The sequence below is a fragment of the Thalassophryne amazonica genome, chromosome 19, assembly GCF_902500255.1.
Source record: "Thalassophryne amazonica chromosome 19, fThaAma1.1, whole genome shotgun sequence".
In the NCBI taxonomy this organism is placed as follows: Eukaryota; Metazoa; Chordata; class Actinopteri; order Batrachoidiformes; family Batrachoididae; genus Thalassophryne; species Thalassophryne amazonica.
Window position 1 is genome coordinate 13542363 of NC_047121.1, and position 17645 is coordinate 13560007.

At 42.0% G+C, this 17645-nt stretch overlaps 1 protein-coding gene across 2 annotated transcripts in view; it reads left to right on the plus strand.

Moving 5' to 3' along the window:
- Positions 1-774: 774 nt before the first annotated feature.
- The window catches only part of rab11fip5a (RAB11 family interacting protein 5a (class I)), a 57237-nt gene continuing 40366 nt past the window's right edge, over positions 775-17645 (plus strand). Inside the window, exon 1 of one of the 2 annotated variants that reach the window (XM_034159973.1) lies at positions 775-1446. In XM_034159973.1, the coding sequence (XP_034015864.1) occupies positions 1073-1446 (374 nt within the window). In that variant the 5' untranslated portion in view covers positions 775-1072. The remainder of the gene's footprint in view (positions 1447-17645) is intronic. The other variant, XM_034159974.1, reaches the window with a different exon arrangement.

Below are 17645 nucleotides of genomic sequence, written 5' to 3' on the forward strand. Positions count from 1 at the left end.
TCGATAAATCTTATCAATACCCATCCCTAGTTTTAACGGTGTCTGCAGAAGGGCGTATGTGTGCACATATATGAGCTTTTGACAAGAGCGGAAGTTATCTTTAGTTAGCTGAGGTTAGCATGCATGCTGATGTCAGCGAAATGTTTTGTAAATCACTGGAGAGGTGTTGTCAGGTTACAAAAACAGCAGTCAGTTTTACAAGTGTTTATTCCTTGTAGCTTTTACATAATATATGACAAAGAGGTTATATTTACACACAAATGGAACAGAATTTACAGCTAGCTAGACCAGCCTGTGACGTCACCATGCTAATGTCTGAGAAATATCTTGTAAATTCATTTCAGAGGAGTTATTTGGTTCCACAAACAGCATCTTCTGTTTTAGAAGTGTTTATTTCTTGCTAGCTTTGACATAATACATGACAGAGATGTTATATTTACACACAAAGGAAATGGACTTCACTGTGCAACATTCTACTCTGATTGGCTGTCACTCCACCCCCTCCAAAAAAAACAAACAAACAAACAAACAAAAAAACAACTAAAAACAAAGAGAACAGAATGAAACAGAATGTGACTTTTTAACTTCTTAAAATGTCTCTAAAAATAGGTCAACGTTAGCCATCTCTGAACTTGTCCAAGGTCTGTGTCCCAATAATGTTTCCTCTGAATTTGAAGACAGACAGACGGACGGACGGACTCAGAGTCTTCACACGACCCGATGGCCATATTTTGATGGCTTCGGGTAAAATATAACGGTATCGTTGTTCGGTGGAGTTTGGCGCGCCCAAAAGTGACTCCGCGTGCACCGCACGTGTTAAACTTCCTCCTGTAGGAGGAGGACGGAGGCGCGTGACGTCGCCGCGCGCACAGGCCCGGCAGGAGGACAAGCACGGGCGCGTCAGGACAGAAGAACGCACGCTGCAGCTGCACAGCAGCACCCAGCGCACGAAACAAACCGGCAGAACCGTTCGCACGGACGACGGCCATAATGCGGCACCGGAGCTGATGTGCCGGAGTGCGCGCTGAGCGTGGACGAAGCGGCGGGTGTGTGTGTGTGTCTGGATGTGGAAATGTCCTCACCGAACGCAGAAGAGGACCACAAATGGGCCCCGACGCACGTCCAGGTGACGGTGCTGCGGGGCCGGGGCTTACGGGGCAAAGGCAAGCACGGCACCAGCGACGTGTACGCCATCATCCAGCTGGGGAAGGAGAAATACTGCACCTGCGTGGCGGAGAAGACCACCGAGCCGGAGTGGAAGGAGGAGTGCTCGTTCGAGCTGCAGCCCGGCGTGCTCGGCGGCGGTCAGAGCGCGTACCCGGCCGCCGGCGGCGAGCTGATCCTGACCGTCATGCACCGGGCGATCATCGGTCTGGACGTGTTTCTGGGACAGGCGGTGATCCCGCTCCAGAAGGTCTTGCACGAGAGCGGAGGCGTGAAAAACGAGTAGGTTCATAAGTGTGTTGGTGTGTGATTTTTGTTTGTGCAAATATTTTCCCATGTTCATTGAACGCCTCATTTGTTTACATTCTGATGTCCAGCTGAGACATGAACACACGAGCTGTCAAATCTCTGGTGGTGCATCCTGTAGACACGCCCCTCCCTCCTCCTCCTCCTCCCAAGATCCCAAACTCAGTCTGACCACATCTGCCCACCACAGACCTCACTGAGGCTGCAGGCTTCCAGAAACATCACGTTCACCTCCCGGAGGGCGTCATCCTCCTCGTTTTCTTATGCAACCTTGCAGTGTTGTTTTCCCAACAGCTGTGACATACTCAGTGGGGATATTACTCCCTGTCCTAATTCCAAGGGATTATTGAACACTTGCACCTCTGAAACCTGCAAACAGACTGATTTTAACAGTAGACACCGACCGATATAGATTTTTGCGAGGCTGATACTATACCGATATTGGGGAGTAAAATTTATGATACTGGTGTATTTGCTGACATATAAAAGTGTTTATTTGTTATTAACTTTTACCAACTATGAAATAAAAAGTGCCAAACATGCTAAATTTATACAGAAATCCATCTGTCTGGGCACATATTTTTCCATCTTGGATTATTTTGTTTGAGTAACCAATCAATGTGTGTCATGCAGTCATTATTCTGCCTTCAGTCACATTGGCCATCACTGTGTGCCATTGTTCAACACGTGCATAGATTTGTTGTCCATTTTGACCCCGCCTAACTGGAGGCACAGCAACCATTTGTCTCTTGTTGCTATAAAACACCCAGTCTGATTGAAAGTGAATGACAGTTGGTTGCTTTGCCTCTGTCTCCTGTAGCTAATGTGATCAAGGGGTGATGGGGGTCCCAGCCATGCTTGACATCATGGTAAATAATGCTCTCAAAGTGCTCTCTGCTGGACATGCTACATACTGACACCATTTCCAACAGTAAAGTGCTTTTCTGTGTTCTTTAATTTGTAAAAATCAAAGTTTTCATATCAGCAAAATAACACTGATACTGATATCTTAATGAAAGGCTCATATAGGCCCATATTATCAGCCAACCAACATATTGGTTGAGCTCTACCTGACATAAATCGCATTCTGGTTGTTGAGAAGTCAAAGTGTGTGTGTGTGTGTGTTTTAGGAATATAAGTCACAGGACATCGTAATCTTGTTTAAATAAAAAGCACAGCTTATACTGTGAAAAATACAGTAGACACAAAATAACAGAGGATGAATGTATTTGTAACAAGTAAACACAGTCACAGTCTTTGATCCATATCTTTTAATCTGAACTTAGTTCCTGCTTTTGTTTGTAGTCTACAGCACAACAAAGTAGGAACCAACAACAATGAACACAAAGTGGAAACGCATTAATATCATACAGTACTTACCCATTGTAAAAAAAAATAAAAATAGAGGAAAACCCAACAGCACAATAATACACACTGATACATACTTGTAAGAGTTTGGAGATGTGCAGAGGATGGAACAAAAACATGTGTCCAATATGCTAGGGATGTGGATCTTACAACAACTCACGATTCATTCAATTCCAATTCTTGGGGTGATGATTCAATTCAGAATCGATTTTCGATTGAAAGAGCTCTGAGAAATAGTTATATTACTTAAAAATGTTTATGTTTAAGAAAATGCAGCTTTACAAGGTTAATCAAGTGATTCTAGATGTAAATTTACTTATCTGCTTTGCTCGTTCAGAGTTGGCTGGCAGTTTAGCGAAGCACTGGTCAGTAGTCGGCAGAGACCGCTGCTCCACTTCTTTTAGCTCCGGGTGATGATGTAGCATGTGGGCTTGCAGATTTGAAGTGTTTCCAAAGTACTTGACTTTCATTTTGCAGATTTTGCACACTGTATAAGTCATGTCAAGCTCCTTCTTATGCAGCAAATAATAAAATCCAAAATGCACCCAAACATTTGCCTTCAGCAAAGACGGTGCTGGATGAAGTAGCTCTTTGCCCGCCATGCTAAGCTGCAGCTCACGACTGTTTGAAGCCCCTCCCCTCGTGGGGACGCTGCAGTACGGAAGCTGTTGCCTGACAAACAGTACACACAGCGAGTAAGCAAGAAAATGTTTAAACAAATGCCTTTTAAAAATCGATTCTTGGACATTTTGGATCCATTCAGAATTTTTATATCGAATAAGAATCGCGATTCGTACGTGAATCAATTTTTTCCGGCACCCCTACAATGTGCTGTCACAGATCCGTGGCCTCAGGGTGTTTGAGATTTTGGTCTGTATTGACATCATACAATCACACAGTTGCCACACTGTCACACCACCATCAGCCTTAATAAGCCAGTTTCGAATTTATCAGTGCGCATGCGCGCGAGCTAGCTAACACTTCCGCTTCACAGGTCAATGCATACAATCAAACTGCCGACGCTGGTAAGAAAACGCTATGTTTGAAGCAACACAACAGCTTAAGGAGCCAAAATAAGTTTCACTGTGGACAAAAACGGTATGTAAACAGTTCAAAAGTCAGTATTTTTATTTATTTATTTGTGCATTTGTTTTAAAGATGACTGTGTTTGGGATTTTTTTTTTTATGTTTATTTATTTTTCGTGCATTTTTGTGTTCGTGAACACAATATAAGTGAGCCGTTAGCTCCGTTAACGGTTTATAAATATAATACAGACATAAACTGACTATTTATACTGCAGTTTACTGCGTTTGATGAAGATGATGACTGTGTTTGGGATTTTATTATTTATTTATTTATTTGTTTGTTTGTTTATTGTACATTTGCTTTGCGTTTGTGGTCCTGGAAATGTGCAGTTTGTATGACTTGATCTTTGAACTTACCCGGCAGCCCCTGCGGCGCTTAAAGTCAAAAGTGGGTTATTGTTGATAGAAAGCAGGAACCAGGCCTTCGTGTTGTTTCCACCAAAGCCTTACCCCGACATCTCAGTGTGGCAGCACAAATCAGCACTCGTTGGACCAGACTGCATTTAAAAAATTTTTGTCTGTACATTTTTTCGTGAGGTCGCGTCCACTGTCACCTCAATTTCCTGGTCATGGCTGACAGGAAGTGGCACGCAGTGTGGTTTTCTGCTGCTTCAAGGTTCAGTGTGTGGTGCATTCAGAGATCCTCTCCTGCATACTTGAGTTGTAACGGGTGGTGATTTGAGCTCCTGGTGCCTTTCTGTCAGCTCAGAGCAGTCAGTTCTTCTCTTACCGCTGCCATCCACATGACATTTTCACCCAGAGCTCCCCATCACTGACTGGAAGTTTCTTCTTTTTCAGACCATTTTCTGTTAACCCTGGAGATGGTTGCATTTGAAAATCCCATGAGACAAGCCGTTTGTGAAACACTCGGATGAGCCCGTCAGCACCAATATCCACACCACGTTCAAACTAAAGTCACTTCAGTCATCTTTCTTCCCCATTCTGACACTTTGCATTGAAGATCCTCATCACTATGGTGATGTGTGTAAATGGATTCCGTTTTTGCCAGTTGAACAGGCGTACCTAATAATGTGGCCAGGTGAGTGGCCATATTATTAGGTACGCCTAATAATAAAACTTTGCTGGATATGAAGCTTTGGGTTCACATCCAGCAAAGTTTCTTTTGTGCTGTGTCGATGACGTTTGCTATCTGTTAAAGAGGAGCTGGAGTTAGAAGAACCTGTACAAAGGCTGAAATATTGGTCATTGGTCCAGTTCACAGTAACTTTTATAAAGTTCAATTTGAATTAGAGGCCAGGCCATAAAGCCAAGCCATAATTGGTCAATAATGTGCTACTTGTAGATAAATTGGTATCTGTGTTTATAACAGCAGATCATTGCCAATAAGTATCTGAGCAACATCTGTAGGATGACCCACATCACTGACACATTGATTTCTAAAACAATGCATTGCAAAGCTCCCAAACATGATAACTCACCATAAAATGGTGAGTTATCGTTTGCTGTAGGAACAGATCCAACGAGTGGCTCGATGACTCCACCCCTTGTCGGTGGACTGGACGCCTGCATGGACTCTCGTCATTTGTTACTATGTTCTGTACTGTAAACCTTTCTGGTAGAATGGGCTAAGCAGAGGGTCGCCCCTTTGAGTCTGGTCTGCTTGAGGTTTCTTCCTTAAATCATCAGAGGGAGTTTTTCCTTACCACTGTCACCTGTGTGCTTGCTCTGGGGGTTGGTGAGGTTTGACGTTACTTGTGTGAAGTACCTTGAGGCAGCTTTGTTGTGATTTGGCGCTATTTAAGCTAAATAAATTAAATTGAAATTTTGTTCTGAAACATGTACTGATCCACATTTGTATTGAAGTGCTGTCACTCTTTTCAGTCTGCCTTATTGTCACCAGCAGCAGGCCACTAAACTAATTACAAAAGTTGACGTATGTTGAATTGGTGTCAGATGTTAGGAACAGAATGTGATGCTGCCTGCAATATTAAATCTGTACGGAGTAATGTTTTATGAGATGCTACCATTTGTACAAAATCAAACAAACTTAAAATTGATTAAAATATTGAAGGTGGTCTGGCATGGCGTTCAAAGTTTGTCAGAAGTAGAGCCCGGCCGATATATTAGCAGATAAGAGCCTTTCACCAATACATCAGTATCACTATTATTTTTGCCGATGTGAAAACTAAACAAATTCAGAAAAATTCTTTGGCTGTTGAAAATGGAGTCATTATGTATTTTGTCCAACAGAGGGTGCTCTGGCAACATTGTTTACAATTCCATTAAGCATGGCTAGAACCTCCGTCACCCCTTGGTTATGCTACAAGAGACAGAGGCAAAGCGACCAGCTGTCATTCATTTTCAGTCAGACTGGGCCTTTTACAGCAACAAGAGACAAGTGGTTGTTGTGCTGCCAGCTATAGGTGGGGACAAAATACAGGAGAAAATAATTTTATGCTAAGCGGTACGACACTGTGACTGCCAATCAGTGACTGCAGCATGACATACGTTCATCGGTTCTTGATTATGTTTATAGTTATCTCTAATAAAATTCATCTTTAAACTGTAATACATCAACTCTCAATTAAATTTCTTTGTCATAAGAGTTTGATAATGAAATATTTGGAATAATTGCCAATTTTTTTTAATGCATATGTCTTAAATTTTTTTTCACTTCCTCATATCTGTATCCGCCCACCTAATATCCAGATCTGTCAGGCTCTACTAAATGGTGTCCTAAGGTGATAACTAGATATCTTGCTCTCTTTGGGGGTTCCTTGTGTATGGTCACGAGCATGTTGACCGTGGGGATCCACGGGTCTAGATTGGGTAGTGTTTATAACATAGGTAGCCGACATTTATCAGAGTTGGCAGTCCATCGGTTTCCTGCTGAGAACCATGGCCTCAGATTTAGAGGTGCTGATCCTCATCCCAGCCGCTTCACACTTGACTGTGAACTGACCCAGTGAGTGTTGGAGGTCACAGGTCGATGAAGCCAACAGTGTTGGGGAAAGTGAGGAACACGGACCCACAACAGGGGGCGCAAATGAACGGACAATGAAGAAAGTCAAATAACAAAGCTTTACTGTTGTGAACACGCACAACAAACAACAAATTACAATTTCGGTCACAAGTCGAATTCCAACGGTGTCGTGTGGTCACTGCCTCCGCTCGTCGGATCCGGTACTGCTGGCGAGGAACAGAAACAGTCAGATGTGGGTGCGGCTGCACCCAACAACACGTGGGGTGGAAAACACCACCTCCACCTCTAATCAGACACAACACTGTAAGGTAGGAATAAGAGTACTTATCCAAATACGTCCTTCTCAGTCTTCAGTTGTTTTACACACAAGCAATAAGGTAGTAATCCGTATGGCTGGCTGAGTTCGTTACCTCCGTGGTAGAGCGATATCTCGGCAATGAGGTGGAGATGCCGTCCTGCTGATATACCTCCCTGGTGATTGATATCAGCTGTCTCAGGTGATGGGTGACAGCTGTCACCCTGGCTGCTCCTGTGAGGCGGCAGCGCCCTCCGATGTCTGGAGCCCGCACTCCAGGCAGGGCGCCCTCTGGTGGTGGTGGGCCAGCAGTACCTCCTCTTCAGCGGCCCACACAACAAACAGGACCACATCATCTGCAAAAAGCAGTGCTGAGACCCTGAGCCCACCAAACTGAAGGCCCTCTTCATCCTGACTACTCATCCATATCCTGTCCATGAATATCATAAACAGGATTGGATTGATCAGGCTACTTTACAAAATGCAGCAGTAACTTTTTCTTTCAGTCTTCCCACAGCATCTCTGCAAGAACACACATAAAGAGGAAACTAGCAGACTTCAGAATGGTTTGTCTTGCATAGTACAGCCTGATAACAATCTGCCGGATTTTCCAAAGTAGTATAAATCACAGTTTTTATTTTTACTAGTTTGGGAGGTCCTGCGACTTATACTCCGATGTAATTTATACAATCAAAAATCACACATTTGTGAAAAATAGAATTATTAGAATGACTATTTCCATAGGACTTTCCCAGGAATCAAAGCAATAAACAAAATAAGCTTTAATAGTCAAAGAATAAATGCCAATCATAAAACGCACACTACAACAAGGCACAAAATTCCCAAATTAAAACCCTGATAATACAGAAAAAAGGTGTGACACATACTCCAGAAAATACAGTATTTATCAAAGATAAATGATCCAAAACCTGTTGTTTGATGACTGTTAAGAGTCATTCAACTGAGAATTCTTGAGGCGCTTCATTTGAACCGAGCTATTGAAACCACTGTTTTGGAAATTAAATCATTTAGATGAATTGACGCCTTGGCCTTGTGACTGGCATTGTGAGTGCTGTTTGGATCTGTCAGACCTGTAAATATCAGAAGAAAAGAGAACCACTGTTGTGCTCATGCTGCTGGTGAGCTGGTCACTTGAAGGTTAGAGCAGCATGTGGCGATGGCATGTCAGCAGATTGGTGCCGTGGTGCATTCAGCATCTCCATGTGGCATTCAGTGAATCTGGGTGGGTCAGCAGTAAATCTCCCATCACGATCTGTTTGCTGACATTTTTACCTCTGCCAGGTCACTCAGATTTGATTATTTGGCAGCAGGATTGTGGAAAAGCGACTGAACTAACTTGGTGGGATATGGGCTGGACAAGAAACTGACAATTTCAAGTGGATGCCAATAAATGGGTGGATGCAGAATTTATATATATATTTACCTTTTTATTTAATTGTGGAACTTTTTTAAGCCATTTTTCTTCAGCTTTGGAAAAACATGTTACCTGGAAAATGCAATGTAGTCCAGCAGTTAGGTGTAAGAATTGTTCAGCTGATACATGCAACAGATTTGGTGTAAATACTTCTGAAAAGTCATTTTCTTCACAAAAGCTTTTAGCCACATAAAATAAGAATTTTGAAGGTGTATAATGTTGAAAACGTTTCATCTGTTCAACAGTCTATTCTGGAAGTTTCAAGTCTTCATGCACTGATATATTATCAATGCAAAGTCCATCACAGAAAATTTCTCTGTGTATTACCCTTAGCTAGTTTATCCTACAAGCCAATGCGGTTTACTGTATGTGGCCAATTCCATGCACAAGCAACTATTTGGACCATAGGTAAGCGTTAAGGCCCCCTGACATGCGCATAACTTTGATTCACACACTAGCACGCACGTCGGCGTGATGGTGCCACCCGCTGTGATCCCAGCTGGACGCTGTTCTTTGTTCTACCGGCTGCCACACGCTCTGTGCTGGACGTCGTGTATATAAAATAATTATTTTGTGTTGGATTAATCATTTTCTCTGCAAATTGACCGTTGAAATCGGCTCTAATCACTTCCTGAATCACAGAGGACTGCTCCAGCTTCAGCTGTTTGCGCGCACCTAACAAGCTGCAGAAAGCATTTTGAGCTGTCTGAAAAGGTAATTATTTGTCATGTTTACATTGTCATGGCTTGGTAAAACAGTTGTGTGTTCTTTCCTTCTTGTGTGCAGGTGTTAAAGCATGTTTATAACAGATTTAACTTCTCGTTCTAATTGTTCAGATGAGCTGCACTGTGCTGACGTCACCACAAGCTCTGTTCACTTCTTCTTTACTCCAATTGACGAGCTGCACGTTGTGTTGCCGATTAGATTGCGCCATGTAGCATGACATTTATGCATGAAAGATTTTTTTTTTTGAGCATTTCAAAATTCTCTGTGCGCGTAGCACACGCCGGCGCCTGTTTCGTGTCCTGTCTGCACCCGTTAATGACGAGTTTACTCTCCAGCATGACACAGGTTGTGCTAGTGCGTGAATCAAAGGCATGCTCATGTCAGGGAGCCTTTAGGTAAGCAGTGAGGACTAGGGTGACCAGATGTCCCATTTTGTATTGTTCTGTTATTAACATTGTTATTAACAGTAGCATTGTCAATAATAATGGGGAAATCGCTGTACCCTGGCTCACTTAGTCTTTCTGCTCCCGGTTAAAAAAAAATCCTTGCATTATTTAATGTGACACTTTTTCAAATGTTTGATTTAGGTCCGCCTCTTGTTGCAACGGCTTTGCAAACATTGCACGTTGCTGTCTTGCGTTGCAGTGTTCAGCAGACATGTTATCGACTGTACTCCTCACTGCTCGTCTGTTAGCTGGCTGATAACTGCGGAAGAGGCCTCTTGAATGGAGGCGTCTCTCATTACAGTACTACACGTCTCATTGAGAGACACGCCTCAGTTCAGGACCCCCTCCTCTCCCCGCAATCTGTAGCCAGCAGAGCAGCAAACAGAGCAGGAAAGCAGCACTCGTGGAGAATTTTCCAGACGTTTGTATCAGAAATTTTCAGTTCATGAATTACGTTGGTATCGAAAGCAGATACTAATATTGGATCAGATCGACCCCATCCCTAATTCTTACTTTTAGGCTCCTCATGTACAGTTTTAAATAATCTGCTGCACTAATGAGTGAGTAGATGTGAAGGAGAGAGAGCGAGGGAGATGGTCAGGCCTAGGTGTGGTGGCCACCATGGCTTGCTATCAGTTGTTCATGGGATAATGTCTTGATCATTTCTATTCATACAAATTTCTTTTTGTCCTCTTTGAAACAGTTAGTTTGTCTTTTAGACATTGGTGGATGCATCCACTCTGACTGCCCTTCTGGTTTAAAAAAAATCACCTGGGTTAGACAAAGAACACTGGGTTCAACATAAGCCACATTTTTTCCCCCAGAAACACTTTTAGGCTGCAGTCATTGGCTGTGTACTTCATAATATCCAGTCATGTCCCATTTTAAAGGCTGCTTGAGAAGTGGCCGACGTGTGCAGCTGTCATTCCTCCACAAATGAAGGGTACATCAGGTGGATCCTTCACGGCTCAAAGAATCCCATGAGTCATTGCACTGCTTTTAGTTTAACAATTGATCGAGTTGACTACAGAAAACCAAAATGTTTTTTCAAACGGCCAACACAGCGTACACACCTTGTAAAATGTCCACCACCTGGTTGCGATGGGTGATGCATCATTGAGATTTCAGCTTGGATTAGTCAATAAAAGCCAAACATATGAATCCACCAGTATTTCAAGTCATCCTTCTGCCAGGAGACCTAAAAGACAGCTGGTTTCATCATGTGTTCTAATTTAGCTGATAAGTAACTTTTGGTCAAAACCCATTAAAGTAAAAGTGGAATTTTTCTTTGGGCCCTCATGACGGTGTCATAAAAGCTTCTTCGGGATTGTTTTTTTTTTTTTTTAAGGGGAGGTTTATTTGCATGTTGATAAAACCTGGAAAGATGTGAAATTACTAAAACACAAAAGTGGTCACTCTGTTTCAGTGTAAATCAATCAATCAATCAATCAATTTTTTTTTTATATAGCGCCAAATCACAACAAACAGTTGCCCCAAGGCGCTTTATATTGTAAGGCAAGGCCATACAATAATTATGTAAAACCCCAATGGTCAAAACGACCCCCTGTGAGCAAGCATTTGGCTACAGTGGGAAGGAAAAACTCCCTTTTAACAGGAAGAAACCTCCAGCAGAATCAGGCTCAGGGAGGGGCAGTCTTCTGCTGGGACTGGTTGGGGCTGAGGGAGAGAACCAGGAAAAAGACATGCTGTGGAGGGGAGCAGAGATCGATCACTAATGATTAAAAGCAGAGTGGTGCATACAGAGCAAAAAGAGAAAGAAACAGTGCATCATGGGAACCCCCCGGCAGTCTACGTCTATAGCAGCATAACTAAGGGATGGTTCAGGGTCACCCGATCCAGCCCTAACTATAAGCTTTAGCAAAAAGGAAAGTTTTAAGCCTAATCTTAAAAGTAGAGAGGGTGTCTGTCTCCCTGATCTGAATTGGGAGCTGGTTCCACAGGAGAGGAGCCTGAAAGCTGAAGGCTCTGCCTCCCATTCTACTCTTACAAACCCTAGGAACTACAAGTAAGCCTGCAGTCTGAGAGCGAAGCGCTCTATTGGGGTGATATGGTACTACGAGGTCCCTAAGATAAGATGGGACCTGATTATTCAAAACCTTATAAGTAAGAAGAAGAATTTTAAATTCTATTCTAGAATTAACAGGAAGCCAATGAAGAGAGGCCAATATGGGTGAGATATGCTCTCTCCTTCTAGTCCCTGTTAGTACTCTAGCTGCAGCATTTTGAATTAACTGAAGGCTTTTTAGGGAACTTTTAGGGCAACCTGATAATAATGAATTACAATAGTCCAGCCTAGAGGAAATAAATGCATGAATTAGTTTTTCAGCATCACTCTGAGACAAGACCTTTCTAATTTTAGAGATATTGCGTAAATGCAAAAAAGCAGTCCTACATATTTGTTTAATATGCGCTTTGAATGACATATCCTGATCAAAAACGACTCCAAGATTTCTCACAGTGTTACTAGAGGTCAGGGTAATGCCATCCAGAGTAAGGATCTGGTTAGACACCATGTTTCTAAGATTTGTGGGGCCAAGTACAATAACTTCAGTTTTATCTGAGTTTAAAAGCAGGAAATTAGAGGTCATCCATGTCTTTATGTCTGTAAGACAATCCTGCAGTTTAGCTAATTGGTGTGTGTCCTCTGGCTTCATGGATAGATAAAGCTGGGTATCATCTGCGTAACAATGAAAATTTAAGCAATACCGTCTAATAATACTGCCTAAGGGAAGCATGTATAAAGTGAATAAAATTGGTCCTAGCACAGAACCTTGTGGAACTCCATAATTAACTTTAGTCTGTGAAGAAGATTCCCCATTTACATGAACAAATTGTAATCTATTAGACAAATATGATTCAAACCACCGCAGCGCAGTGCCTTTAATACCTATGGCATGCTCTAATCTCTGTAATAAAATTTTATGGTCAACAGTATCAAAAGCAGCACTGAGGTCTAACAGAACAAGCACAGAGATGAGTCCACTGTCCGTATTCCCCACTGCTGGGTAGTCCATCAGAGTAAATGTAAATGTTATTAAGAAATGATCAGACAGAAGGGAGTTTTCAGGGAATACTGTTAAGTCTTCTATTTCCATACCATAAGTCAGAACAAGATCTAAGATATGATTAAAGTGGTGGGTGGACTCATTTACATTTTGAGCAAAGCCAATAGAGTCTAATAATAGATTAAATGCAGTGTTGAGGCTGTCATTCTCAGCATCTGTGTGGATGTTAAAATCGCCCACTATAATTATCTTATCTGAGCTAAGCACTAAGTCAGACAAAAGGTCTGAAAATTCACAGAGAAACTCACAGTAACGACCAGGTGGACGATAGATAATAACAAATAAAACTGGTTTTTGGGACTTCCAATTTGGATGGACAAGACTAAGAGTCAAGCTTTCAAATGAATTAAAGCTCTGTCTGGGTTTTTGATTAATTAATAAGCTGGAATGGAAGATTGCTGCTAATCCTCCTCCCCGGCCCGTGCTACGAGCATTCTGACAGTTATTGTGACTCGGAGGTGTTGACTCATTTAAACTAACATATTCATCCTGCTGTAACCAGGTTTCTGTTAGGCAGAATAAATCAATATGTTGATCAATTATTATATCATTTACCAACAGGGACTTAGAAGAGAGAGACCTAATGTTTAATAGACCACATTTAACTGTTTTAGTCTGTGGTGCAGTTGAAGGTGCTATATTATTTTTTCTTTTTGAATTTTTATGCTTAAATAGATTTTTGCTGGTTAATGGTGGTCTGGGAGCAGACACCGTCTCTACGGGGATGGTGTAATGAGGGGATGGCAGGGGGAGAGAAGCTGCAGAGAGGTGTGTAAGACTACAACTCTGCTTCCTGGTCCCAACCCTGGATAGTCACGGTTTGGAGGATTTAAGAAAATTGGCCAGATTTCTAGAAATGAGAGCTGCTCCATCCAAAGTGGGATGGATGCCGTCTCTCCTAACAAGACCAGGTTTTCCCCAGAAGCTTTGCCAATTATCTATGAAGCCCACCTCATTTTTTGGACACCACTCAGACAGCCAGCAATTCAAGGAGAACATGCGGCTAAACATGTCACTCCCGGTCCGATTGGGGAGGGGCCCAGAGAAAACTACAGAGTCCGACATTGTTTTTGCAAAGTTACACACCGATTTAATGTTAATTTTAGTGACCTCCGATTGGCGTAACCGGGTGTCATTACTGCTGACGTGAATTACAGTCTTACCAAATTTACGCTTAGCCTTAGCCAGCAGTTTCAAATTTCCTTCAATGTCGCCTGCTCTGGCCCCCGGAAGACAATTGACTATGGTTGCTGGTGTCGCTAACTTCACATTTCTCAAAACAGAGTCGCCAATAACCAGAGTTTGATCCTCGGCGGGTGTGTCGTCGAGTGGGGAAAAACGGTTAGAAATGTGAACGGATTGGTGGTGTACAGGGGCTTCTGTTTAGAACTACGCTTCCTCCTCACAGTCACCCAGTCGACCTGCTTTCCCGGCTGCTTGGGATCTGCCGGGAGGGAACTAACGGCGGCTAAGCTACCTTGGTCCGCACCGACTACAGGGGCCTGGCTAGCTGTAGAATTTTCCACGGTGCGGAGCCGAGTCTCCAATTCGCCCAGCCTGGCCTCCAAAGCTACGAATAAGCTACACTTATTACAAGTACCATTACTGCTAAAGGAGGCCGAGGAATAACTAAACATTTCACACCCAGAGCAGAAAAGTGCAGGAGAGACAGGAGAAGCCGCCATGCTAAATCGGCTAAGAGCTAGTAGCTGCGCTAAGCTAGCGGATTCCTAAAAACACGCAAAGTGAATAATGTGTAAATAATTTAGAGGTGATTCAGCAGAAGGAGTGCTTTAGTTAAGGCACGTGAAGATTACACTGTGAAACAAATCGTTATCTAGTTAACTAGATCAATCTAACTGCGCAGATTAAACAGCTAACAGATACAGAAAAACACCGCTGTGCTCCGGAACAGGAAGTGATACAATACCGCAGTGAGAGCCAACCACCAGTAAATCACAAAAGCCACTTTATGTTTCTCTCTGTGACAGCAGTGTTGCATTTATTTACAGTGGAGGAGGGTCTCCACAGTGAGCCAAATTACTGCCAAGACTCATTCACTTGACACGTTCTAATATTTATGAAGCTATTTGGATGAGGTGGGTTTTCCTCAGCGATCTCGAGCTGTGGCTCATATATTTTCTGAGATACAGCAGATTAACGCGGCCCCGCTGTATGAAGCCTTTGACTTGTTTTATTGTGTAGATGGATCAGCAGATTCCACTTTTGAATCAGCACTTCTCTTTCAACATCAGTGAAAATGAAGGATGATGAAGTGTTCTGTTGGAGATGGTGAAATGATTCACTTTATTTATTTATTTTTCTTGCTTTCTTACTTTTCTCTGCAGTCAAGATTATTATACACAAGATTAAAAACACAAAAAATGCAGTGCTTGATATGACAAATGGCCATCCTTCATATTGAGTGTATCTGAGCCATATAAATATTTGCTTTAAGTGAAGTCATACCAGGACAGAGGGGTTCTAAAGAAAGGTGCGTTGGCCGTGGTGTATTTGCATGTTGAGCAGATTGCAGGAAAGGTGGGTGTTGGGTAAATTCCCCTGCAAAATGTATCAGGAAGAAGCGACAATAACACTTCTGGATCCCTGCTGAGAATAAAATTAGCAGTGGCATCATCATACAGTATGTTATGAACAGAATATTATCAAAGGCATTTGCGCGATGTTGACTTAACGACAGCTTTTTCTTGGTAATAGCTTCCTTCAGTGACGGTTGCACAGTTTTACTCATTTCTCATCTGATTTATGATGGTTTATTTTGTGCCTGTGAACTGACTTGGCATGTGATTTACAGTCAGAAAACCATTTGCTCACAACAGACTTATGGACATCTATAGATTATATAATGCTGCCGTCTGACATGCCATACTGGAAATGATGGATTATATTTTTGAATATTTTATTATTATTGAAAAGGATTCCTGGGCAGATTGCAGTGTTGTGTATATGTCACATAAACATCCATTCAAACCATACACAGGAGGATATAATATCTATAAGCTGAAAGCAGACGTTGTGTATTTGCACTTCAGACATAATGTCTGCTGTTAAGACTGAGTTCACTGAAGCTAAAAAATAAATAAATAAAAATATTACAAACTAAATCAGATTTGCATGGATGGAACAAGTCCAGTCCAACTCCACATTCTGCTTCAGTACTTTTCATATGTACGGGACAACAGACTTTCAGACATTTGTTACTCTGTTTAAATGTGGACGTGGGTGCTCGTCTTCAGTCATATGACTGATTTCAGTCAAAATCAAACTTCAGATTCTGTTATTTCCCTAGAATAAATTATTCCTATAGTGCTCTCACATGGCCGCTATAAGAGTGGCATCATCTCGCGATGTTCTAGAGCAAGACTTGGTGGGAATCTGACTGTGCACAAACCTATTTTTCCCAAGAAATTAAACATAAACAACTTCAGCAGAAAAATGCCCCAATGTGTGGGGTGCTGCAATCGCCGGTCCGCCCAGGGACATGCCGGCGCCAAGCGTCACAGAGGCCAAGGAAGGTGCATGTGGGTGCTAGTCTTCTGTTGTATGACTGTTTTCCATCAAAATTAATATTCCGCTATTTATGTTTTTTTCCCACAAAACGGGTGAAAAGTAAAGAATTCCGTCTTGAGATTTCTTAATCCGATGAGCGCGTTTAATTACAGAATTAAACTGAAGTGGACAAACTTGTTACACAAGCTGTGATTGGTCAGAAATCAAAGCGAGACTGTCACTGAGTTCTCTAATACAATTAGGTCAGTAAAGCACCATTGTGAACATCGATGTGGGAGATTCTCGTCTTTTTCCATCCATCACAATTTCCACAGAGCACTGTTTTCTGGATGTGTGAGAAAAGTCACAGAAACACATTCAAATGGTAATGACTGTTAACATTTCAGTCAAATGTTGTTAAATTTATTTAAAAAGGTCACATAGCCCAAAAATATGCTGAATTAATAGCAAAGCAATGTCTCTCAAGTCCAAACCAAGAGAGTAAAAAATCAGCACAACCCCATGTGAAAAATAAGAGATGCCTGCACAACCAGCTTCAATCAATCAATCAATCAATCAATTTTTTTATATAGCGCCAAATCACAACAAACAGTTGCCCCAAGGCGCTTTATATTGTAAGGCAAGGCCATACAATAATTATGTAAAACCCCAACGGTCAAAACGACCCCCTGTGAGCAAGCACTTGGCTACAGTGGGAAGGAAAAACTCCCTTTTAACAGCTTGTGGTTTGTTTGAAAAATAAAAATGAGTCGGATAAAATAAAATAATGAGTCCTGTATACATATATTAGAATTGGAATTTGACATTAAAATCCTTCTACTGTGGTGCTATAGCAGTCACTGCATAACAGTTATAAGCTAAAAAAATAAAAGTATGTGAATAAAATTTGCATTCATATTTGATTCGGTTTACTATTATGCCCCTCGTGTTGTGTAGCTTCGCCGCACAATCCATCCAATGCCGAAACAATTTCAGTCAAAAAAAGAAAAAAAAATTAAAAAAAGAAAAAATTCTCACCAGAACCCATGTGTGAAGGAAGTTCACTTTATGACCAGAGTTGCTGAAGGCAGAGCAGATGTAGGAACTGCTTTGCTCTGTGTGTCTCTGTCTGTCTGAGCGTGTGTCCATGTGATCGATATATTCCCAATATCTTGAAAATGAGTTCTTATATCAGGGTAAAATTTGGTGCAAATGTTCAACTCATGAAAACGTTGGACAAATTCCACACTGGGCATGTTTTGATTGTAATTGTGACCAC